The 26,896-nt window shown below is 37.8% G+C and overlaps 1 protein-coding gene across 1 annotated transcript in view; it reads left to right on the top strand.

The window, feature by feature from the left end:
• The window catches only part of P3H2 (prolyl 3-hydroxylase 2), a 150,541-nt gene that overhangs the window by 105,443 nt on the left and 18,202 nt on the right, over nt 1–26,896 (top strand). The window contains exons 2-8 of the mRNA XM_030330074.1: nt 9,463–9,615; nt 10,553–10,742; nt 15,916–16,047; nt 18,351–18,493; nt 18,830–18,919; nt 21,183–21,223; nt 22,475–22,569. Of these exons, the coding sequence (XP_030185934.1) occupies nt 9,463–9,615; nt 10,553–10,742; nt 15,916–16,047; nt 18,351–18,493; nt 18,830–18,919; nt 21,183–21,223; nt 22,475–22,569 (844 nt within the window). The remainder of the gene's footprint in view (nt 1–9,462; nt 9,616–10,552; nt 10,743–15,915; nt 16,048–18,350; nt 18,494–18,829; nt 18,920–21,182; nt 21,224–22,474; nt 22,570–26,896) is intronic.

The following is a 26,896-nucleotide window of genomic DNA, read 5'->3' as shown; positions in this document are numbered from 1 at the left end:
GAATGTGCTCCGGCCGCTGCTGATTGCAGAGACATAACTCTGGTAGTAAGCAATTAGGGAGCTGGCTGTTGGCTCCAGGGAAGTGATGGCCAGCGAGAGCTTTTTTAATGGGTCACTAGGGAAAGACAACATTCATCTCCATTTATCATAATGAAAACCAGGCAGAAGCAAAGCATGAGTGAACTGTTAGAACAACAAAATTTGTTTTGGTACCAGGAAGTTCATTAAGGGCAACTCAGTCTATCCCAGCACTGGCTTCTATGTGGTGCTACAGCTCATTGTTTGTATTATAATGTGCACTTGTAAATAATGATCAGGTACTTCTGCCCTGCACCTGACATGAGGTAGGAGCCTTCTCTTCTAGCTTTTTGAAGAATGTCACAATAGGAATTGGGTAGACAGTAAATGATCATTTTTATTACTTTTATTTTTATTAGTAGTATTGTGAAGTGCCTGGCAAACTATACAACAATACACAGGGTAAATTCTTATTAACAACCTCGTGAACAAGATTGTGCTCATCAACATGGGGATCCCAGAGGAACGGAATCCAGTTCTGAGCTCACAAAGGGGGACACTGGATTTCTGTTAATTTTATTTTACTTTTTATAATCAAGACACAAATAAGATTCTTTACCAGTTAAAATGATGACTTCTGCAATAGCCATGAGACGTTGGCAAAACTGGAACAGGAAATGAGTGACATCTGCCTTCCAAAGAAATTTCTAAAGAGGAATAAAGCTGTGATTCCAAAAACAGTAGCAGGAAGCAAATGTCAGAGAGGTCTTGGCCCAAAACCTTCTTTTCGGTAACCATTAGTCATCCTCTGACACCTCAAGGGAGACTTCTGGACAATACTTCAGAGGTTAAGATCCTGCCCAGTTATTCAATCTTACCCTGTCCTAATGTTTAGAACAAAAAACAACAGGCACATACCAGTGAGCCACACACACTAGTTTCATTGGATCTGTGACACATTCCATCCCTAAGACAGTACTCTCTCCTTACCCAGAGAGCATCCAAGCTTTGGCTATCCTCTTGTTAGGGAGTTAGACAATACAGTACACAGATGGCTTGAGGGATTTTGTCCAATTAAGCACACACGTATTTTTTTGGCTAATATTTTGAGGTTTTCTTCTTTTTCAAAAGCTTCGAGGGCTTTTTGTTTTAAATAGTTTCTAATCGGAAATGGTACGTTTAAAAGTACTGCTTCTTCACTTTAGTGTTTTCCTTACCCTGAAAGATGGTTTTTATTTAGATAAGAAACTTTCTAGCAAACTTAGCTGATAGGATCTGTTGTTGCCCTGGGCTCATGAGGTCAACCTCATTTGACTGTAGCTACTCAAGAGTCAGTGTTTAACATTAAGTTGTAAACATCAGCTTGAAACTTACCAGAGTTCAGAAAGAGCTGGAGTCTATTAATCAGGCCCAGGACCATAAGTAATTGAAGGAAAGAGTATAAGCAGTTTGGCAAAAGAAAATGCTTTAAAAATGCATATTCTTCCTTTCCAACTTATTCCACAGAGAAAACGTTACTCTTTAGAAACGCCATCTCCCATCTAATCCTTACCAAATAGCATTTTGAAAGCTATAAATATTTACTTATAACCATGACTACATTTTAAACTCACATTCTGTAAATGCAAAGATAAGTTCATTTTCTACATTAGCATGAACACCTAACCTGTGAATTAATATGTATTTTTTTTTTAAATCTTTTTCAACGTTTATTTATTTTTGGGACAGAGAGAGACAGAGCATGAACGGGGGAGGGGCAGAGAGAGAGGGAGACACAGAATCGGAAACAGGCTCCAGGCTCTGAGCCATCAGCCCAGAGTCTGACGCGGGGCTCGAACTCACGGACCACGAGATCGTGACCTGGCTGAAGTCGGACGCTTAACCGACTGCGCCACCCAGGCGCCCCAATATGTATTTTTTAAAACTAGAAATTTCTAAATTTTCTACATTAAGATGTAGGAAAGAATTAATTACTAGAAATTTCCCTTACCATGGGGGTTTATCTTTTATACCTCTCCTGTGTCTAAAAGGACTTTGAATTACCTAAGGTAATTATTTATATCATTAGATTTTTGAAATGGAATAAAAACAAAAAAAAAATCAAAGATAAAAGGGAAGTATACCAGTTTCAGTCTAATATACTAGAAACCCACTATAATACAGTTACTGTATATGAGAATAAAATTAAGCTCAGAGCTTCTTAGTAGTCAGAACAAAAAGGGCAATACAATATATTATACAGTCTTCAATATCTGGTAAAATTTATTTTATTTTCATTTTAAATGTTTACTTATTTTGAGAAAGGCGGGGGCGGGGGGAATGTGTGCATGAGCAGGGGAGGGGCAGAGAGAGAGGGAGAAAGAGAATCCCAAGTGGGCTCTGTGTTCAGTGCAGAGCCTGACATGGGGCTCGATCTCATGAACAGTGAGATGATGACTTGAGCTGAAATCAAGAGTCGGATGCTTAACTGACTGAGCCATCCAAGCGCCTCGGTAAAATCAATTTTATAAATTTGTCAAGAGAAGCAAGCAATTACTTCCTGAAGTATAAAAAACTAAAGTATAAAAATAATTCAACACATTGGTATTTTTATATTAACAACATAAAGGATAGTAACACCATCAGAAACTGTGAAATAAGAATGCAAAGTGGTTTCCTTTTTTTTTTTTTTTTAATGTTTACTTATTTTGAGAGAGAGAGAGAGAGCATGAGCAGCGGAAGGGCAGAGAGAGGGAGACACAGAATCTGAAGCAGGCTCCAGGCTTTGAGCTGTCAGCACAGAACCCAGTGTGGGGCTCCAATCCATAAACCTTGAGATCATGACCTGCGCAGAAGTCAGACGCTTAACTGACAACTGACTGAGCCACCCAGGGGCCCCCAAAGTGGTTTTTCAGTTAGCTATTTTTTGAATCTCTCAAATTCTGACCACATTATATGGAAATGTTTAGGAATTTTCTAAAATAAAATTGAATTCTTATTAAACAGCCTGGCCTTTACATTTGAAATACTATAATCCATGGGATTTAGTTTAATCCAGTACTTAAAAACATGCTTTCGAATTTTGTTTCAAAACTTAATGGATCTTTAAGACTATTCTCTTAATATGTTCAATTTTTAAAATTATTTGTTTGCTTAGTTGGTTTTGTAAAGAAAAATTAACTTTGAGTTGGCAAAAATTTGAGGTAAATTTGGAGATATTAGCAAATGCTACAAAAATGTCCGGTGTCACCATTATGAAACAAACAAAACAAAACAAAACATCTTATTGTTTTGTAAAAGGATGTTTATGCCTTTTAGCCAATGAATTTTCAGTGTTTAGCATGATGTGCATGCTATTATCAAGTGACTTCCTTTCCCTCCAGCCAGTGTGTTTCTGCTGCTAACTAAAATTTAAAAATTCTGCTGTGACCTAGAAACAGAAAGGCCTTCAGTGTCAACTTACTTGCTTGTCGTTCGGTAAGAAATCTCCTAGTGGGTTAAAAATTCTCTAAAGTTGCTATATTGTGAAATTTAAGTAAAGAGCCAAGGCAAAAAATATAGCACTTCATCAGAATGAAATGCATGATGTTGGATGCATTCCCAAAGTTAGGGTGGTGAAAGCAGAGAGAGAGTTCCCTTCTTTATTGAAATATGAATGTTTGAGTAGAAGAATGGAAATTACTTATTTTGGGCTTGCTGATTTATCCCGGTTGCATAAAAAGGCTTCAGAAGATAGAAAGCGATTCTAAATAGTCTATCTCAGAAGTACAGTATTCTTACATTTTTAAAATGTGCTTTAGAATTGCCTTTCTTGCATATGTCTTACAAGCTGTCCTAAATTTCATATTCAAACTATTTGAGCTTCATATATCTCCTAATTCAGAAGACAGGGAGCTTACATATGACCCCTAAACTGTGTTTGGGAAGTTTAGAATGGTTTGCTTTGTTCTATGTGTCTGAATTGAAAAACATCACTATAGAAAGAATAGGTAAAATGGAGAGGGAGAGAAAGGAATGGAAGGGGAAAAGACAGGGCACTGACCCATGCTTGTCCTCTTTTTATTTTAAAAGTAAAAGCATTATCTCTCACCTGAATTACTGGTATGTTCTCTTGCTCATTACCAAAGATCTATTCTCCACACATCAGTCTGAATTGTTATATTAAAATGTGTTTCAGATATTGTTTAAAATTATTTAATGGTTCCCTATTGCACTTTGAATAAACTCTCCCATGATCTCTCTTTCTCCAGTTCTTCCAGTGTCTCTCTTTAGTCTTTGCTCTGCTTTAAAAACATGTCAATACCTTTTCCACTTGACTTTCTTTTGCCAGGAAAGGGCCCTTTCAGTTCACTTCCTTTTGCCTGGAATGTTCTTCCTCCTGTTCTACACATGATTGGCTTCTCAACATTTAGATCTCAGCTGAAAAATACCATTGCAGAGTGACCTTCTTTGACTAATTTATCTAATAGAGTCCTGCTTCCATCCCAACCCCAGGCAGCTCTTATAGTATGGTTTGTTCATTTATTTCTTTATAGCATTCAGCACAATGTGAAATTAAGTTCATTAATGACTTACTTACTTTAGCCTCGTCCCCTGGGATGAGGCTGTAAGTACGTAGAAAGCAGAGTCTTTGTTTTGACCCTGTTAGATACTCTCATCAACTATCACAGCATCTAGCACTGATTCAATACAAAACATATTTGCTGAATAAGTGAATGAATTAAATGAAGAATTTGTCAATGACTGGAGTGCTTGCCTTTGTGTATTTTCTTGAATAGAAAGATGGTAAATTATAAAACATCTAGAAGTTCCTCTAGAACTTTGGTGGGAAAAGTTTACATATGGCAGAGATGAGGAAGTTATATTAGGAATTTAGTTAGGGCCAAATCCTGGAGGTTTTGAATGTCATAGTACATAGTTTCTGGAATCTCTTTTGTGGTCAATGGATAGCTACTGAAGGTTTCTAAATAGTCAATGCGTACTTTTGAAATGCTTCTTTATTACTAGCTATGGAAAACCATTAGTGAGTCAAAAGAGTTTCGTTCACTCACCAGTGGACAGAGTAACTTCTGAATGTCAGCAGGGCATTGATTTAATCAGCATTCATTTCTTTTTCCGTACAGAATGACTGCCACGTACAGTCATGCTTCTGGGCTGGCAGGAGAAAATGTTCACTTCACAGCCTGAGTTGAAATGGCCCAGTGTGTCCTGAACGCATTTCTGGCCAGAATTTCTCATATCTTAGTGGGGCGGTCGGCTCCCTGAAAAGTACCATCTTGTTGTCAGACCATTCCCCTTTCCTCAGTTGCTCTTTATTCTGCAGGGTTTTTTTTTTCTTCCTAATGTATAGAGTTACCCTCTCCTGTGGCTTATTTTATTTTGGTCTTAAAGGAGGTCCAGTGTGGAGCCTTTAAGGGCAGTTTGCTTTTTCTTTGTTTCGACGATCATGCCTTAGTTGAAACCTAGTACTTACAAGGCCTTATAATAATCTCCATCCCAAAATACAGCATTATATGCAGCACACACATGTTCACTTGGACCTTTCCTACCATTTCAGATGTGTATATCTAATTTCTAAAATTGAGTACAAAGATATCAAGCTTCCAGTTAAAATAATGACTTGTTTTATAGACTTTGGAAGCCAATTCCAGTTTCCTGAACTGGTTCACAATGATTTAAAAGTCATGGCCAGTTCATGAATAAGTTTTATGGTTTAACCTTAAGTTATCAAGTCTTTTTAAAAGTTTTCTTTTAGGGGCGCCCGGGTGGCTCAGTCAGTTGAGCGTCCGACTTTGGCCCAGGTCATGATCTCACAGTTCATGAGTTCGTGAGTTCAAGCCCTGCGTCGGGCTCTGTGCTGACAGCTCAGAGCCTGGAGCCTGCTTCAGATTCTGTGTCTCCCTCTCTCTCTGCCCCATCCCCATTCATGCTCAGTCTCAAAAATAAATTTTTTTAATGTTTTACTTATTTTTGAGACAGAGAGAGACAGAGCGTGAGCAGGGGACGGGCAGAGAGAGTGAGACACAGAATCTGAAGCAGGCTCCAGGCTCTGAGCTGTCAGCACAGAGCCCGATGAGGGGCTCGAACTCACGGACCATGAGATCATGACCTGAGCCGAAGTCGGACGCCCAACCGACTGAGCCACCCAGGTGCCCCAGATCTTCTTAATATTTATATTGGTGAAGATGGTATTATGCTCAATACTGGCTTATAAATGGGGAAAGCATCAAATAGGAAAAAACAACAACAACAATGTGGCAAAATTTAAGAAAAAGAACCAATTTGTCAACATCAGTTTTTGAGAGCTACTGAATCATAGTCAGTGTTGTTAATCAGTATTGAAGCTCTCAGTGTGAATGATGACTTCATAAATGTTATTAAACTGACATCCGTTTAATACAGTAGAGCTTAGGAAGCACACTCACATGTAATACACTTTTTGATGTGTGTGTAAAAGATTGACTTGTTAGAAGTTCTTTTTTTCCTCTTTTTTTTTAGACATATCATAGACATCCTCTATATGTAAAGTAGGTGGAAAACAAACAAACAAAAAGAAGTCATATGACCCCTATTCTCAAAGAGCTCTACCAGAAAAAAACGAATATACTCAGGCGCAAAGCACAGAAGAGTCTGATAAGTGCTTGTAGAGGAATAGGGATAAGATGGTATTGTTGTACTTGCCTGTTGCTGGAATGTTGAGAAAGGATCTCTTAGAGAAGACAGGATTTAGGCTTGGCCTTATGGGATTTGTTAGATTTCAGTAAGAAAAGACCAAGGACGAAGACTCTCTAAGTCAGTGGAATAGCCTGAGCCGAAGATGAAGGTAGGAAAGTAAAAATCATAAATATTTATTTATGTTCTGTCAACTTTAATGGCTTGTGCTATATAGAATCAGAGTGTGTCAGTGCTAATCTGTTTTGTTCATAATTTATAGTTTGGCTCTTGACTAAAGACAGTTTCCACTAACCACGAAGACCTTACTATATTCTCGTAAATTATGTGTCCATGGAAGCTATAGATTATACCATCATTATTGAATATATATTTATATCTTTGAAACAGATCATCTATAAATTGTATTTTTGTTTATTTTTTTTAATTTTTGTTTTAAAATATGTATTTTTGTTTTAAATTTATTTATTCAAATTCAAGTTACTTAACATACAGTGTTGTATTGGTTTCAGGAGTCGAACCCAGGGATTCATCACTTATATATAACACCCAGTGCTCATTCCAACCAGTGCCCTCCTTAATCACATCACCCATCTAGCCCATCCCGCCACTCGCCTCCCCTCCATTAACTCTCAGTTTGTTCTCTGTATTTAAGAGTCTGTTATGGTTTGCCTCCCTCTCTGTTATTGGTTTGTTTTTCTTTTTTTTTCTTTTTTTTTTTAAACGTTTATTTATTTTTGAAACAGAGGGAGACAGAGCGTGAGTGGGGGAGGGGAAGAGAGAGAGGGAGACACAGAATCTGAAACAGGCTCCAGGCTCTGATCTGTCAGCACAAAGCCCGACGCGGGGCTCGAACTCACGGACCGCGAGATCATGACCTGAGCCGAAGTCGGATGCTTAACTGACTGAGCCACCCAGGCGCCCCTGTTTTTTTTTTTTTTTAAGGATTTTTGTGATTTATGAAGCACATTTATATACATTACACAATTAAATCCTCCCAAAATCCTATGCAGTAGATGGTGGTATGGGGTTTTTGTCTTACAGGAGAACTTTGTTTGTCTTAAAGGAAAACTAAGGCACAAATATTTAAAATGACTTTTTCCAGGTTTACTTGACCAATAAGTGTAGCCACACCCAATTTAGAACCTACTGTTTTTCCTCTATATCTATATCCTCATCACTGTGTAGATGTCCATACAATTCATATTTATCTGTGTTGGTATGTGAGAAGTTGAGAAAATGTAAATTAAGAAAGAAACCACATCCCAAATTAGTGACAAGCGAAATCATTCTGTGAGTACAGAATTGAGGACAAAGGTAAAGGGGACAGGGAAAGCAGACAAGACAAGATTTGATGGAAGGAAGGCCAATAGCTAAGAGTAGGCACATTCAAGAGGAAAAGAGATTTTACTATTATTAGACAAAATTAAGGATCTTAGGTCTTAAAATAAGGCAGTTTATGTTTTCTGTGGTTAGGACTAAGATTATCTATCACGGAATGGCAGTAGCTGGGGACTTAGGAACTCAGTACTTCTTTTTTAGTAATATCTGTGTAGCAAGACTGTCAAAAGCAGACTCAATTGAATCTTACATGTTGTTCTGTGATTTTTTTGTGTAGTTTTTAATAACGATGCATTTTCATGTCACCATACTCCAAAACAGATCAAACATAATTTGAATTTTGCCATGAAAAAGACTGCTAATGTGAATATTCACTTTTCTGTTATGGAACAAACAGATCTGTCTCTAGACATTCTCTGTGTCCAGAGCATAGGGCAAAATGTCTCAGGTTGAGTAAATTTAATCCTATTTTCTTGGAAAAAAATGCATCATTGCGTTTCATGGAGAGCAATGTATTGTGTGGTTTAGGAGAGGATTTTGTGGTGTCTATGGAGTGGTTATTAAAAATTCTTCTTTTATATTAATGAGAATCAAAGTTATATGTCTGGAATGAAATATTTCAATCAAAAAGGAGTGTGGTAGAAAGTTTTATGTGCTGTATTCAACATTTCCTATGCATTGGTTTCTACTACTCTTAGTTTTGTATTCTTCACATTCTAGAGCAGGATAACAAATTTGGTGGAGTGAGAGGTATATTCATTCCCATCCTCTGGAAAGTCATAGGTTTGTTTATACTCCCATTGTCAGGATGAAAGGCAAAAGGAACAAAAAGAAAAGAAGAGAAAAATACAAGATAAAAATGTCAAAAATATGAATTAGAGGTGGCACCACACTGGCAGCTTTCTGTGTGTTTTTTTTTTAACGTTTTTATTTATTTTTGAAACAGAGAGAGACAGAGTATGAATGGGGGAGGGGCAGAAAGAGACGGAGACACAGAATCAAGGCAGATTCTAGGTTCTGACCTGTCACCACAGAGCCCTACGCGGGGCTCGAACTCAAAAACCGTGAGATCATGACCTGAGCTGAAGTCAGATGTTCAACTGACTGAGCCATCCAGGCGCCCTGGCAGCTTTCTGTTTTGATCAATCATGAAACAAACAGAAGCATAAAGATTCAATTTCCCTGAAAATGCAGATGGCTCAGCAAAGAGCAGGAAAAGAATGAACTTAGAATAGAGCATGTGTATCAATTTTCACCAAAGCCCAGATTTCCACATACCATTTTAGGATCCCTGTTTATTACCCTCTCACTTGTCAGCATGGGGGTTGTGTATAGTGAATATGAACTAGAACCTGGCCCTGCCACTTTAGTTGTTAGTCCTTGGGCTAGTACCAAGCTGGGTTAGAAATGTTTGTCTTCATTTGGCTCCTTTTTTTTTTTCCCCCTCTGTAGCTTAACCAGCTGGAAAAGGCAGTGGAAGCAGCCCACACGTTTTTTATGGCCAACCCTGAGCACATGGAAATGCAGCAGAACATCGAGAATTATAGAACAATGGCCGGTGTTGAAGTACTCCAGTTGGTAGACCGAGAAGCCAAACCACATCTGGTGAGCACTGGGGACCATTGCCCTAATCAGAAGGTGCTCCTAAGTTTCATTTGACTCAAAGCAGATTCCTGTGCATGGGGGTTTCAGGTTGAGTCTCGGTTTCCAATACAGTGATAGTTTTATACTTTCAGAGTTCTCAGATGAAATATTGTCATTATCAGGGCTGAAAAAATTGAGAGAAAATGAAAATACCTTTAGAAAATAAGTAAGATATGATGAAAAGTAGAATGTGATATAAACATCTGTCACCCTCTCTGAACGTCAGTGCCCCCACCACCCTTTGATTTTACATATGGGAGTTGAAGCCAGTGTGAATTGTTCAGGTCATACTGTGGTTTCCCAGCTCCCAGTCCAGGTGGTTTTTCATCATACCTATACTTTTAAAATTCTGATTATTTTAAAGCTATGTAATTATTCATTTAAATGAAAGCTTATTTAAAATCACAGTAAGTTGAAGGCTTTTTTTTTTTTCAACTGGAGATGTCACCATTCTCAACATGTGACCTCCAAGATAATTGAAGAATAGGGTAAGAGAAGACGATTTTCAGAAGCCTATTATCACCACCACCATCATCATCATCATCATTATTATTATTATTAAATTGGTCCAGCCCTGGAAAGTGGATGTGTCACAGCCACCCACATCAATCTCCCTGGCCTTTGGTGCATGGCCATAGCTACATGCAGATGGAGTTAGAAAATATTGTCTTGCATGTGCTCAGGAAGAATATGAAATTGGAGCCACAGCATTCAGCTTGCTGGTAACTCCCATCTCATTTACAATTACTTGAAGCCACGGAAGTTACCTTTTGTCTTCCAGTACAACCCTTCATTATTCTTCCACAGCACAAGAGCGCAGTGCCCCCTGCCCAAATGATCCTGAATCTGTCTAAATCCTGCTATTCAAGCACCCCAATATTTTTCTGTTTCTTTGCAGGAGAGTTACAGTGCAGGAGTTAAACATTATGAGGCTGATGACTTTGAGCTAGCTATCAAGTACTTTGAACAAGCTTTAAGAGAATATTTCAGTGAAGATATGGAGTGCAGAGCCCTGTGTGAGGGGCCTCAGAGATTCGAAGAGTATGAGTACTTAGGGTACAAAGCTGGCCTCTATGAAGCCATTGCAGGTAAAGCTTACTTTTCCCTTTATTTATTTCCTGATTATAGAAATACTACATGCAATCTGTAAACTATTCTAATAATACAGAAGTATATGTTGCAAAAAAGTGGAAGATATATTTAGCCCATCCTATCTCCAATAAATAAATCTACCTAGTTTAAATGTTGTTGACTGTGGTCCCAAACTTTTTCAGATGCATATGTAAATGTTTATGTATTTATCAATAATTATTAGTTCATTTTTTATAAAAATAAGACAATACTATGGGTACTGATTTTCAGCATATTTGTTTTTTTGTTTTATTCTATGCTTAACAATGTAGGTGGACTTCTTCTCATGTAAGTACATGTAGATCTACCGTATTGTATTTAATGGTTGTTTAATGTTCCAATATATGTGGAAAGCATAATTGACTGGTTCATTTACTGATGAATATTAAGGACATTGAAGGCTTTCATTATTGTAAACAGTGTATTAGTGAATACTTTTGTGTAGTTTTCTTCAATTAATTAAAAGACCATTTCATTATATATGAAAATTTAATATATTACCAAGTGGCTTTTAAAATAGGTAATATGAATTATAATTGGGGAGATTGGCTAGTTAACCATTTATGGTGGGAAGCATATGCAAAAACACAAAAATAAATTCTATTTATGTTAATGTAAGTATGAAAATAAAGCTATTTGAACAAAATGCGAAAGAATATTTTTATAATGGAAGGAGAAGAAAACCACTTCTCAGCATGACAAAAGACAAGAAATATGAAAAGACAGACTTTACATAAGATTTATAATACAAGCGATACAATAAATTAAGCTAAATTACAAATGACAAGGGGAAAAAGTTGCAAAATATTTAGAGGCAAATAGTTAATATTCATAATATTTGAGTAGAACCTGTAAATTATTATTAGTAGTGGTAATTTATTTCTGATTTATTGATAGTCATAATAATAAGCAACATTTATATAGCAGTTAAATGTAGAAAGCATTTTACATATTTATATATCTTTTAATCCTCTAAACAACTTCTTGTAGTTGTCTGAGGAATTTATACCTCATAGCAATGTGATTAGGGTGAAGCTAGAAATCTGGGGTGGCTGGGTTCAGCGGGTGATTCAGCAGGTTAAACGTCTGACCTTGATTTCTGCTCAGGTCATGATCTCATGGTCCATGGGATCAAGCCCCAAGTCAGGCTCTGCACTGACAATATGGAGCCTGCTTGGAATTCTCTCTCTCTCTCTCTCTCTCTCTCTGCCTCTCCTTTGCTTGTGCATGCTCTCTCTCTCTCCCTTTCTCTCTCTCTCTCTCAAAATAAATAAATAAACGTTAACAACAAAAAAAGGTGAAGTTGGGAATCAAACCTAGGCTTATCTCACTCTAGAGCTCATATGTTTTAGGTCTACATAATTGAAAAATGGGCAAAGGATAACTTATTCAATAATACGTGTTTAACAAATAAGTGTTGAGTGCATATTGTGTTCCAAGTTATAAATATATAAAAAACAATGCTCCACTTCACCAATACTTGTAGAAAGGCAAATTATGGAAGTGAGTCTGTTCTCCCTAAGTGTCAACGTTTTTCGGTCTCCACGAAAAGTACCACTCACCTAAGGAGTTCAAACCAAATCCCAAATGTTACCTTCCAATCCAACATTTCCCTTAATTATTATTCTCTTCTGATTTGTTACCAAACTATGATTGCTAGCATAGTTACTAAACTATACTACCTCCTAATAGAATGTAAGATTCCCTAATTCTCTCCACCCCTTTTGTTACCACTCTGGTTCAAATCAACAGTATGTTTTAACAAAGCCACTGTGATAGCCTCCTTTCTGGCCCTCATGTCCTGATGAGGTTTTACTCTGTAGGCAGACGGAACAGTCTTCTTAAAAAATGAAAGTATGTTCACAGAACCCCCCCTGCCAAAGACTCCCATTGTACTTGAAATAAAATCTGAAACCTTTAATAAGGACATTCATCCTTATTGTTGTGCACTTGTGTATATTTTCGTCCTTTCTCTTTTTCTGTCTTTGATCCACTCCTAGGTTCATTTTCACTCACAGACTTTGAAACTTGTTGTTTTCCTCTATTACTTGCCTAATGTTCTGTATTGTTAATTGCTTGGTCCTCAGCACCTAAGTATACTGACTGGCAGATAGTAGGTGCTTAGTAAATATTTTTAAACCAATGAGTGGAAGGAAAAAAGAGGGGAAGGAGGGAAGGAAGGAAGGAAGGAAGGAAGGAAGGAAGGAAGGAAGGAAGGGAGGGAAAAAGGAAGGGAGGGAGAAAAGAAGGAAATGATCTTTCCATCTTCACAGTGCAGATTGAAAGGGTTATTCATACTCTATGTTTTGAACATGTAGGTCATAAATTGTTAAGGTCTTTGAGAGGGACATTTTAGGAAACATCTTTTAAAATTCAGATTAAGAAGTAGACTGAAAATCGGGGTGCCTGGGTGGCTCAGTTGGTTAAGCGTCTGACTTCAGCTCAGGTTGTGATCTCCTGATTCCTGAGTTCAAGCCCTGTATCTAGCTCTGTGCTGACAGCCCAGACCCTGGAGTCTGCTTCAGATTCTGTGTCTCCCTCTCTCTCTGCCCTCCACACTTGTGCGCTCTCTGTCTCTCTCTCTCTCTCTCAAAAATAAGTAAACATTAAAAAAAGTGAAAGAAAAAAAGAAGTACACTGGAAATCAATTTTGTTGGATGAACTCTTTGCCTCATTATCAGTTACTCAAAACCCAACTCAATTCACCTAAAATCAGTAAAAATATCTGAATTATTGAGGATTTTTTTCCCCAAAGGTTTTGTTTTGCTAGGCCTCTGGCAGAGTCATCTGCCTACATTTTTGAGAGCACTGTTCATTTGAATGTCAGTTTTATATGTGTTTCACATTTCAACTGTTGAGTATTTCTTTACACTTAATCTTTTATTTGGAAATCCTTTTCCTTTATTATAGTTTATTATAGTAGTGTAAGGAGGATATGTATCCTGTCTCCACCCCCACAATCTCCTCTACACCTGCCTCCATTAATAGCTACTGAAGAGGTCTCACAAATGTCCTACATCTGATTTAGGAAAATTAACTAACTGATACTTACAGAAAAACATTTAATGATTTTCTCGAGGTCATCATAATATGTTGGTTGCTGGAAAAAAATAGAGATCTCCTAATGTAGGCTCTTAATGCTTACTACACCTATCACCAACATTACCCCCACTTCCAGTAAAGACAAATGATTTAAAAAGGCATGGTTCCTAAAACTCAAATATTGTATATTACAGAAATATGGTAAGTCTTTTAGGGAATTCGATGCATATCCAATTTATTATGAGAAGGAAATTTTAAAAAGTATTCCCACACAAGTGACTTAGATCTCAAACTTATTAAAACATAATAATTGTATAATAACATGTGATATAAAAAGGAGAAAAGAAATACAACTAATAAAATACAGCATAGCTGTATGTAAATTCTTGTCTGCTTCAAAACTGTTCTAAATTAAGACTGAAACTGGCTTTTAAAATACAGAATGTATTTAGGAAGTCAGAATATTTGAATTTTTAGAGTTAGAAGAACTTTAAAAATTGGAGAAAAATACAAATGGCTTCTCAATGCAGTTGTTTATGACTGTGCTTGTTGAAACTCTAAAGAATATCCTTGCGTCACTCTCATTTTGTTGCTATTTATATCTTACATTGAAAAATACCTCCATTCAGATTTGGCGTTCTTGTTGGGTGTGTTTTCCACCTCTCCCTTTTGCTTGTCATTTGGAATTAGGAGGAGTGGGTATTAAAAGGTAAGAGACATGCCAATGGCCAAGTAACTAAGAACAAAACAGTTGAAGGTTGTTTGTTGTTTTCCTAAGAAATAAAACAACTATTTATTGGATTTTTATATAGCTATTTATTTATAAGATGCTAAACAAATAGAACTCATTCTTTCCCTCCCAGCCTCCAACTGTAGTTAAGAACCAGTGGGCTGTAGGGATTCTGTTTGCTGTGCCACGTTGGGTTGAGTTAGCCAGACTGTGCAAAAACTGGTGCATTTTCCTACAGACCAGAAAACACCCTTTTTGTTGTGTTCTGAGGTCCCTCTTCAAGTCATCAAGATACAAGCCAAACTCCGCCCAACAGAGAACCTTTTTGAAAGGAGATATTTGCGGTAATAAAATATAAAGTCATAATGTCAGAAGGTTTTTATCGTCATTCTCATGAGAATCTGCTCTGCACAAGCATGAATAAACTCTCTTCTATCTGGAAAAGATTGTCTCCATCTTCATTGCAAAAATAATTGGGGCAAAATGTAGGAAATGTTTGCTTCTCTGGGACATTAGCCACTTGTGTTTCCTCAGCTCATGCTTGGATGAGATAGAGCCCAGAGCTAGAGGGAGTGTGGCAACCTCTACACTGGAGAATCCTATTTGTAAGTGAGAAGGATGGGAGCAAATAAAGGGGAACAAAGAGTCAGAGTGTGTATCCAAATTCTTTAGTTTTCCTCCTTATCCTATTTTACCAGTCCCTATAGTATTAGAATTTCCAATGTTCAAGTGATAGAGCCTTTTGTAAGTGAGTGGAATAGGTTCCTGACTAATAGATGTAAATTATATATATAATATATATATATATATTCTATTCCCCTTTAGGAAAAGTTCTTGGAAATGTTAAGGAGAAAAAGCATCTTTGCTTCTCTTCTGTACACAAACTGTGTGGCAATTACTTCCTCTCAACTGTTCCTTAGCATGACCAGGATCTGAACATCCGATCTCCACCCAGAACACTTCAGGCCACCCAGTATCCAAAGAGAGGCCTCAGAGTTATTAAACAGGAAAGATATGTCAGCAGCAGGGCATGGGTGGGGTGAGATGGCCTGTGTCACTCTCAGGAGATGTAGAAAAAAGATACACGGAAGGGGAGAGTGCAGTACAGAGAAAAGATCAGGGTCCAGAAGATTTGGAATCTACTATTAGTTACTTCAGTGATCACTGATCAGGAGGCCTTGGCAAGTCACTTACTTCCTTGGTGAAAACGATTTCTGCTCATAAAATGAAGATAATAATGAGGTCACTCTAGCAGTGTGGTGAGGTGAGGAATGCCCTATTATTAACTGTGGCTCTGACCTTGAAGTCTGGACACTCTGGCAGACAGGAGGGACCCACCTCTTTCTCTTGTCTTCCAGATCACTATATGCAGGTGCTGGTTTGTCAGCACGAATGCGTCAGGGAGCTTGCCACCCGCCCTGGCCGCCTCTCACCAATTGAGAACTTTCTTCCCCTGCATTATGACTACCTACAGTTTGCCTACTATCGAGGTAAAGCATGGACTATCCTGAAGACCTTTGAGGGAGGGGTGTTGCTCATCATTACAGACATTGCATTTTCTTCTGTATTTCTCAGTTTACCAGTGAGGCAGTGGGAATTAATATGTTTTTGCTCTCAACTCACATCACTGCAGCTCAGGCCAATGAGAGCAGGTGAAACCACAAGTGGGCAAATGCTGTGATAATGCCCTGCAAGTTAGGCTGACACTTTACATGATTTTTAAATTGAATTTTTCTACTTAATTTTAAAAGGTCATATATTGGAGCGCCTGCGTGGCTCAGTCAGTTAAGCGTCCAACTCTTGATTTCCTCGCAAGTCATGATCTCACAGTTCTTGAGATCAGGCCCTGCATTGGGCCCTGCTCTGACAGTGTGGAGCCTGCTCGGGATTCTCTCTGACCCTCCCCCACTTGCACTTCTCTCAAAATAAATAAATAAACTTAAAAAAAGTCATATATTCATAGGTCCAAAGACTAAATATCATAAAAACCTCCTTCTCTTCCTTTTTCCTGCAACCCAATTTCATGCCCTACGACCCAGTTTCTGATTTATCTCTTTGAAATACACACACACACACACACACCAACTTATTTCCCCCTCTTATACATAGAAGGTAGCACATTATTTATACTGTTATTTACGATGTTTTCTTCACTGAATAATATATATCGGTGGTGTCTGGCCGGCTCAGTCAGTGGAACATGTGACTCTTGATCTTGGGGTTGTAGGTCTGAGCCCTCTACATTGGCTGTAGAGATTATTTAAACATAAAATTTAAAAAAATGTGTATATATATATATATATATATACACACACATATATATATACGCATATATATACACACACATATATATATACGCATATATATATACACACATATATATATACAAATATATATATATACACATAAAAATGTGTATATATATATATACACACACATATATATACGCATATATATACACACACATATACATATACGCATATATATACACACATATATATATACGCATATATATATATACACACATATATATATACGCATATATATATATATATATATATATGCACACACCAGATTTTAAAGCTTTTTAGTAAGTTGGGCCTATGAAATTGCCATTTGCTTAAGTCAAAAATGGTCAAATTTTGGCAATATTATATGGTTTGACCTGATTGTGTCAGTACATGGAGATCTTCCTCACTCATTTTTCTTTATAGCAGCATATCATTGTCCTATAATTTATTTTATGTGTCTCCTTATTCATGGGCATTGTGTTGTTTGTTACAGCTTTCTATTTCAATCAAGGATCAAATGAATAACATTTTATGTAAGTTATTTCACATTCACACATAAATATATATATAGGACAAATTTCTAGCAGTATAATTGCTGTGTTAAATGGTTTATTCATTTAAAATTTTGATAGAGGTTGCCACATTTTCTTCCATATGGAGTACATTTTTCATTGCCCATCAATAGAATATACTGGGGAAATTTTAGATATTTCACCAATCCATTAGGTGAAATTTTTTTTATCTCAAATTAGTTTTAATTTCTATGTATCTAATTGAGAAAGAGAGACTGAGCATCTTTCCTTATGTTTAAAAGAAATCAATAGACTTGTGGTTGCTGAAATTGGTTTTAGATATCATGTTGTCAAACTCAGTACAAACACAGAATTAACTCCCAAAAATTCTGCTCTGTTTATCTCTATTAAATGATATAAGTTGTAGCAAACATCTTCAGGTGGAAACTTTTAATAATTGATGCAAAACATCTAGCACCAAAGCAGACCAAAGATAGTACCTTTTAAACACCTGAAATCATGTCTTTCCTTTTGTCTGTGGCTATTTTTTTTTTTTGAAATATAATTAACATATGGTGTTACATTAGTTTCAGGCATACAACGATTCTGTGCATTACTCAGGGCTCATCATAAGTGTAGTCACCATCTGTCACCAAACAACATTATTACAATCTTATTGACTGTATTTGCTGTGCTGTATGTTTCAAGTCTGTGATTTATTTATCGTATACCTGGAAGTTTGTACCTTTTAATCCTCTTTATTTGTTCCTCCCATCCCCCTCCTCACCTCCCCTCTGACAACCATCAGTTTGTTCTCTGTATTTGAGAATCTGTTTTAATTGGTGACTATTTTTGTGTGTGCTCTCCAGCCTTACCTTGTCTTCCCTCTTATTCATGTTGAATGCTGACCTCTAACAGTTTCTAGATTTCTTAAAAATCCTCTAGATGGACGTAGGCTAACTCTAATGCTGCAGCTCTCTGGCGTTTCAGTTGGCGAATATGTGAAAGCCTTGGAGTGTGCTAAAGCTTATCTTCTCCTCCATCCGGATGATGAGGATGTACTAGACAATGTGGATTACTATGAGAGCCTGCTAGATGACAGTGGTGATCCAGCATCCATTGAGGCCAGAGAGGTGAGACCAATGTCCTGAGAGGAAACTGCATTCTGTGAGAGGCACTGGGCAGAACTGGTAAAAATGTAGCACCGCTCTTAAAGCTATCTAGCAATTCAGTAAATGTTGTAGAATCCAGTTCTTTTGTACTTTGCTTATTAATGCCAGGAGCATATTTTTCTCATGTGTGATAGCTTGTGAAAATCTGTTGAGATGGAGACTTTTTTTTTGTAGCTGTGCATATTTTTTTAGCTCATATGTCACTGTCTAATGAAAAATATTTCCACTTGAACATTTATCATATTTCTTAACTGTTATTTAAATATAAACTTTTCTTTCACTTTTTTTTCCCTCTAGGATTTGGCAATGTTCGTGAAGCGTCATAAACTGGAATCGGAACTAATAAAATCAGCTGCAGAGGGTCTGGGATTTTCATACACAGAGCCAGTAAGAGCAAAGAGGAAAAAGAAAATGTTTCCTTTAGAGAACTATTTGATGGACTTCTTATTTATGATTTTATTTCCCAGCTTCAATTACTGAAAATTCTAATCTCTTGCCTTACATTAACAAAACCCAGGGAGTTGGGGGGGATGCTTATTCAATGTGTATGCTAAATGTTAAAAGACTTTAATAGATCTCCATAGCACTGAGACTCAAAGTCAAAAGCAAACTTTTCTGGGGAGAAGTGTTTTGTACCTGATGGTTTTATTTATTGAACTCTGGATGCAACATTTTGTATTTCTCTTATACATTTTAACCATTAAAAGACTTCAATCCCTGCTGAAGAACAAAATCGATCTCCATTGTACTATTCATTGTGCTGACTTTCCTCCACTTGTCCGTGTTCGCTTCCGGTCATTCTGCATGTGAAGACACGCTTTTTGCAGGACCGGCACTGTGGTACAGAGAGATCTCTGTTCTGATTTCTATTTAAGGTTTCATAAGCAATTTCTACATGTTTATACCTTTTTAAATCATTTTTAGCTGCATATGTGGAATTGACATGCAATGAATGACGATTTTCTTGAGACTGAGCGTTTGTTTTGTTTCTGACTTTTTTTCTACCATATTTAACGCAGGAAGCATTTTTCTCTGTATTGAACTATGAATAAATTCCCAGGAGTGGGATTATTCTGCCATCAAAGGATATGAGAAGTTTTAAAGTTGTTGAAATTGCTTTTCTAAGAGAGTTTTCTCATACCTTCATTGGTCCTAGCAATTCATAAAAGTACCAGTTTACTGTGGTGCGTAGGTGGCTCAGTCAGTTGAGCATCGACTCTTGATTTTGGCTCAGGTCATGATCCCAGGGTTGTGGGATCAATCCCCTTGTTGGGCTCCACACTGAACATGTAGCCTGCTTAAGATTCTCCCTCTCTCTCTTTCTCTTTCTCTCCCTCCCTCATTCTCTCTCTTTCTCTCCCTCTGCCTCTCTCTCCCTCTCGTGTTCTATCTCTCTCTTTCAATTTTTTTTTTAAGTACTAGTTTACTACAAACATCTCAGCAATGGGAAATAACATTTTAAAATCATTCATATTTCTTAGGTACAAAATGGTATATCATTGGTGTTTTAACTTGTATTCCTTTGATGACCGGCAAAAATAAATTTTTCACATATTCTGATTAATTACTTTTCCTCTGATTTGAATTATCTGGGCATACCTGTTTTTTATTTGCTTACCTGTTGGTTAACTACATATAAGTTCTTTATATAATGTACATTATCATATGTTTATAAAAAGCACTATTATGGGCTCTGTGCTGACAGCTCAGAGCCTGGAGCCCACTTCAGATTTTGTGTGCCCCTCTGTCTGCCCCTCCCCCACTCACACTCTGTCTCTTGCATTGTCTCAAAAATAAATAAACATTAAAAAAATTTTAAAGCACTATTAGTAATATATCCTATTTGTAACATATTTTTTTCATTTCTGTCTTTGTTATGTCAGTTTTTACTGGCACATTAAAAAATTAGGATAATTTAAGGTATATAATAAACATTTTTCTTATTTTGAGAGAGTAAGAGAGTAAGAACAAGTCTGAGAAGGGCAGAGCGAGAGGGAGAGAGAGGAAGAGACAATCTCAAGCAGGTTCTGCACGCTGTCAGTGCAGAGCCTGACATGGGACTCGATCTCAGGAGCCATGAATGAGATCATGACCTGACCCAACTTCAAGAGCCCAGCACTTAACCGACTGAGCCACTCAGGCACCCCTCTAATAAACATTTTTAACATGCTTATAACCAGCCCTACTTACTATTTTCTTAAAATTTCATTCTCCCAAGAGACTTCGGAAAAAGTCACTTTATGATCCTACACAGATGATTAATCAAGCTGTACATTTTTGTGTGTTTGTTTTGTTCAAAAAACATAAGGGAGTTGGACTAAATGATCATGTAATTGTCTTCCTGACACCAAATTCCAAATAATTTCTTGGACAAAAAATATAAATGCTTAGGCTAATTCCATGCTACTTTGAAAAATCCATTTGTGCAGCATATTGTCTTTGCCAAAATAGCATCAACTTTAGCTGTGTTTTTTTTTATTATTAATCTGTTTAAGTTATTTACTGGATCTTTATACAGTGTGCAAGTTTCCCAATGATTTAGGTCTTTTGAGTGTTTTAAGTGTGTATTTTATTTTTGTGAGTTATGTTTTAGTGATAAAACTACTGAAGTGGTTTTTATGTTTGTTTCTTTGTTTTTAATTTAAAACAGAATTATTGGATCCGATATGGAGGACGACAGGATGAGAATCGGTGAGTTCTTCATTCAGAACACAATCTGTTTATTTTTAATGAGGAGAAATACTTAGATTCATACTCATTATAAGGACCTTGTCTCTATGAAATAGGCAGAAATACATAATTAAAAGATTCCACACTGGGAATTAGTTCCTCAGCCTTCTGGTCCCAGCTCTTCCTATACTTCTGTGTGACCTTGAGTGATTTATCTTCCTTCCCAGTCTTGTGTTTTTCCTCCAGTTTAAGGGGTTGGAGCAGGTGATCCCTGAAGGCGAAATATTCTGTGATTCTAAATCAGAGAAAATTGGATGCTATTTGTGATTTATTAACAGAATAGAGCTTAATTTTTTCCTTGTTAATGCTGAATTGTCTTACTGCATTTGAAAGCAAGAAGCTCAAAAAGTTTCACTGCAAGCTAAAATATTAGGTGGAGCTAATCTAACCAGAAGTGAAGGGACCTCGTTTTTCTAAATGATAGAAGTGAAAAGTCAATGTATATGTTATGAACAGTTCAAGGAATCCTAGAACGTTGGAGTTACGTGTTTGAGATGACATGGTCTATCCTATTCATTTTCAAATTCAGAAACTGAGGTTCTGACAAGGCAAAGGACTCTCTCAGAGTGTCACTGCAAGGGACTGGCAGATTGAGATCTTCCTATTCAAAATTCTGTGGTCTTTCACTAGGCTTCAAGGCCTCAACCTCTGGGTGGCCTAAAATTATCAGAAGATACCTAAGAGCGCACCTGCGTGTTCGGGTTTATTCAATCCATGGATATTGAAAGGACATCATTGCTATGATCTGGATGTTTGCCAAGTTTAAAACTTGTGTCTTCTTTCTTGGAATAGTCGAGAATCACTACACTAGGTCTCGGTTTATTTCTATTCAGTCATTGTTCAGTGACGCACTCTGCTCCAGACAAAAATAAAACACTCTGAACATTACGAAGATTCACACGATAATTCTTTTCTCTCTGTTGAGACTTAATGTCTAATCCCAAGGGGATAAAGTTATCGATACAATTAACTGTAAAAAAAAAAAAAAAAAAGGTGCTAAGGAGATTTAGAGAAGTGAAATAGAGCACAGTCTTTGAGGAAATAGAGGTCTTCATGGAGGCAGTGGCAGTTAATTTGATCCTGAAAAACAGGTGGACTTGTGCAAAACAAAAATACACAATCTGGAGTCACAGACTACCTGAGTAAGGTGGCTTTTGTCTTTGAGCATCTTTATGCAGTCAGAAATTCAATTCCAACTGTTTTTAACGGCAGGGTCCCTTCAGGAGTGAACGTGGAGGGGGCAGAAGTTCATGGATTGTCAATGGGGAAAAAATCATCACCCAAGATAGATCGAGACTTAAGAGAGGGTAAGTATCTGTGCACTTTTACTTACAGCAGGAGGGAAAGGAGATGAGACTTGGCTAGTTCTTACTAAAATTAAGGAAGAGCCCACTTTCTCTGGAAAGTAACGAGTTAGGACTAAGCTAGGACATTTATAAACTTCTGAAAGCAAGCCTCAAAAACAAGACTGTCTCAGATTTGTGTATCATTGCCTTTGGTTTTCAATATAAGGGCTTCCAAGGTCATTCCCTCATCTGTTTCCCGCAGGAATCCCGTGAGCTGGGCAGGGATTGAATGATCATTGGGACCCTCGGTTAAGTACCTGAGGCTTGGACTGTTCCCAGGGCTTCCTTCTGTTGTGCAGGGAGTGAGTGCTAGATAGCGCAGAATAGACTGCATCAGGGGAACTTGAAGAGGCAGGTCATATGGATATACAAGAGTTAACCTAAGATGCCTGAGGCACATATGCTTGAGCAGGGCTCTGAGTGGTAAGTAGATTCTAGTGAATTGACAGAGGTGTGGAGGGGGCCGTTCTGCTGGATAAAACAAGTGGGACAAAGGCACAGAGATAGAGCAGAACATCATATGCCTATTTATATCAGTTCAAAATTAGTGCAAACATATATAGAGTGTTGTCAAAAGTAGTTTATAAATGGAGCTAAACACTGTTATAATCATAAGTTATTGGTCCCAGTGATGGTACTCAGTTGTGACCCTTAACAATTATTATGATAGCTATCTATTTTAGGATTTTTCAAGCAAATTTACCCACCATTTGTTTAAATACTGAAAGCATCTCATGTGAGACAAGTGTCCTCACTTCACAGGCAAGAAAAGTGAGGCTCACAGAGATACAGTGACTCGCCTGGTGTCTCAACAGCTCTTAACAGGTTGAGGAGGCATTTGAACCGAGGCATTTGAATCCAAAGCCCATTTTCCCTTCCTTACCTGGAGATGGAACATAGAAGTGTCTAGATATCCAAAGTGTATTCTTTATTGATTAAATACGTGCACGATAAGAAGGCTTTAAAAACCTGCATTGAGAAGTACAGTTCTCCTTTCCCCAACCAGAGAGTATGTCAGCACATTCCTCTAGCTGATTTGAAAATTTCTGGCTCTCTCTAGCTCTCACATTTCCCAGCCCTTTCCTTCCTTAGCTTCCAAGTCAGTTTGAGGCAGTAAACAGGATAATATGCTCATCTAATCTGACCTGGACCTCAGTTTGCAGCCACAAAGCCCGAGCTGTTTTACAAATGCCAGAGAATTTCATGGTCAGCCAGAGTTCACATTGCTTTTTAAGCTGAGAAATCACCCAGGAAGTACATGCCAATAAGCCAGCACTTTGCTGTGGATGTTTGGGAACCTCCAGGATAGTTGCCAAACTTCAAAGCATTTTTTTCTGGCTACCAGGGACTCTGATGTCCAGAACCTGACTAGGAAGGCTGGTATAAAGAGTAGAGCGGGAGACTGTACAGGATGGAGAGAGACCGTGATTGGCTGGGCTACCAAATTCTGTCCTTTCTCTAGAATTTGCTTAGTTGAACGGGCCACCGCTTCTTACGATGTTCTCTGGGAAACCACTGGAAAGCCTTCTGTGTAATCACTGGAGATCTAAATAGTTTCTAAATCAGTGGTAGTGGTAGACAGAGGCAAAGTTCCCAACCAGAAAACACTTACATATCTTAGTCTGGCTGAAAGATGTCAGGGAGGCGAGAAAGGATGCATGCTTCACCGTGTAGAATACGTTTCAGCTTTTCTCATCATTCACAAAGCCATCGTCATCTACTCTGGTTACCTGACAGTTTTTAGTAGTATTCCAACTGGATGGCTCTTAAACACTGCAGGAGTGACCCAGGACGACATCCCTGAGTGACACCACTCCATGGAACGTGCCTCTCCTCTCACTAAAACCATCTGTCACTTACCCATTCTCCTTTCAATACCAGTCTCCAAAGGTCTTGCTCCATAATAATCCCAGTCAGTATAGCAAAAATAAAACTGAACTTGGAATCAGGAGTCCCACTTTTCAGGATCAACTAGTCTGATGTGCTGTGCTGTGATGGATGACTAAAGACTTGGTGTCTCTGGGCAGTATGACCCTTGGCTGTGAAAGAAGCCTTGCCACTTTTTGCAGAAGACCAGTGTGAAAAGTCTTTTGTAAACCATAAAGGGCTATGCTCACATAAGGGCTTGTTACTCAGCACATCCCTGTTGTGACTTGTATGATGTTATAATATTTACGGTCAAATGCTTCTTCCTGCCATGTGAGCCACAGGCAGTGAGCACAAAGGAATATTTTCCTAGACGATCCCTCTTTATTGCAACCGGAGAGTCAGAGCCAGGCACATACTTTATGAATGAGAGAAGAATTAACTTGTTTAACTAAATCTCCTTGAGCTGTGGTTAAGAGTTGGCTGAAGCCATCAAATCGGCCCCAGGAACCACAACTTATTGGACCACATTTTTATTTTTATTTCAATGTTTTCCTCTGTCTGGTGTGCTACTAGTCATTTGTAGGCTGCTAGATGTGCATTTTTGGATAGCAGGGTTTGTTTTGCCTATTTTTTTTTTTTCCTTTTGGTTAATAGTTGGGTAGTTGGTTGTTTTTCTGTTACATGCATGTGTAGGAAAGCTCTGTATAAAACTCTCTGCTTAGTGGTGATTCTGTTAACTACATGAAAAGCAGATATCTAGAACAGATTCTGCCTGAACCTATTGGTGTGTAGGGAGTTAAGACTCCATGCTGCATTTTGTCTCTTCACCTGATTTTTGTGTGTTCCATGTGGCAGCACTGGGGGAATTGTCGATATCCCAGTAGCACTTTTTAAAATATACTCTTTTATGCTTATTAAGATGCCTCAGTCAAAACATAACACAATATACCAGGCATATTTGATGATAATACTATAATAATCAACATAATTATACCAAATACTTATAGAGCACTTGATAATGGTGGACATTTTTCTAAATGTTTTAGTTTTAGTAACTGTTAAAGCCATATTTGAAAATAAGGTAATTATATTTAAAGTAATACACTCTCAGCATAGAAAAGGAAAAAAAAATAGGACAAAGTACAAAGTAACTGAGCTCACTAAACCCGTATTCAGTCATCCATTTTTATTTGGGTTTTATATCAGAAAATGCTTTTCAGCAAACCTACAAGTATCTTGTCTTGCTTGTTGACAGAACATCTCTTTTACATTTCTAAATGGGAGTGGAATATCCAGTTTACTTTCCCAGATATTTGAGAAACTGCCTCAATTTGGCAACAAATGTTAATCAGCTGTAGAGATTGGAGCAGCCTTTCTCAAACAACCTGTGTTTTATGTTAAGAGGTTCTGCTGGGGAGTGTGGGGGGTCTATTGTTTTTTTATTGCTACAAAAAAATAACACAAATGTAGCAGCTTACAATAACATGCATTAACTATGCCATAGTTCCCACCATTTCTGAGGTCAGGAATATGGGGATAGCCTAGTTGGGTCCCTTGCTTCAGGGTCTGTCATAGGGTCTGTCAAGTAGTTTGATCAGGGCTGGGGTCTCTTTAAGGCTTGACTAGGGAATGATCTTCCAAGCTCAGATGATAGAATTTGGTTCTGAAAGTCTTAGTGGATGGAGGTGTGCAGTTCCTAGTTGTTGACTGGGGGTTGCCTCATTCCTTGCCACGTGAGTCTGTCTAATGCAGCCACATGCCTCATCAAACTGCAAGTGGAGAAGGCAATAAACTGAGTCTGCTAGCAGGATAGAAGTTGCATTCTCATGCAATACAATCACAGAAGTGACATCCCATCACTTTTTCTATATTCTGTTGCTTAGAGGCAAATTCAAGGCCCCACCCACACTTGAGGAAAGCAAATTATGCAAACCCATGAATTCCAGGAGGCAGTCATCATTAGGGGGCCATCTTAGAGTCTTTCTGCCGGAAGGAAGGAAGGAAGGAAGGAAGGAAGGAAGGAAGGAAGGAAGGAAGGAAGGAAGGAAGGAAGGAAGGAAGGAAGGAAGGAAGGAAAGGAGGGAGGGAGGAAGGGAGAAAGAAAAGGAGGGAGGGAGGGAGGGAGGGAGGGAAGGAAGGCAGGGTAAGATTAATGGTGAGAACTGCTTCATATTGTTTTGATACTCAGGATATTCATAATGCCTGTGTAGATACTAAAAGTTCTAAGAACTTCTCTTAAATCTTATGTAACCTAGTGCTCCCAAACACATTTGATCAAGAAACTCTTTTTTCATCAAAAACTTTCTGTGAAACAAAGGCACCGAATTGTGTATGTATGTGTATTTTTTTTTAACTCATCCAAAAGATTGGTATTGAAATTATAACTTGTGGTTATATTCCTGGAATCCAAGAAATTCTG

The sequence above is a fragment of the Lynx canadensis genome, chromosome C2 (genome assembly GCF_007474595.2).
Source record: "Lynx canadensis isolate LIC74 chromosome C2, mLynCan4.pri.v2, whole genome shotgun sequence".
NCBI lineage: Eukaryota > Metazoa > Chordata > Mammalia > Carnivora > Felidae > Lynx > Lynx canadensis.
Note: the sequence above shows the minus strand (reverse complement) of the source record. Positions and strands in the feature narration are given on the sequence as shown.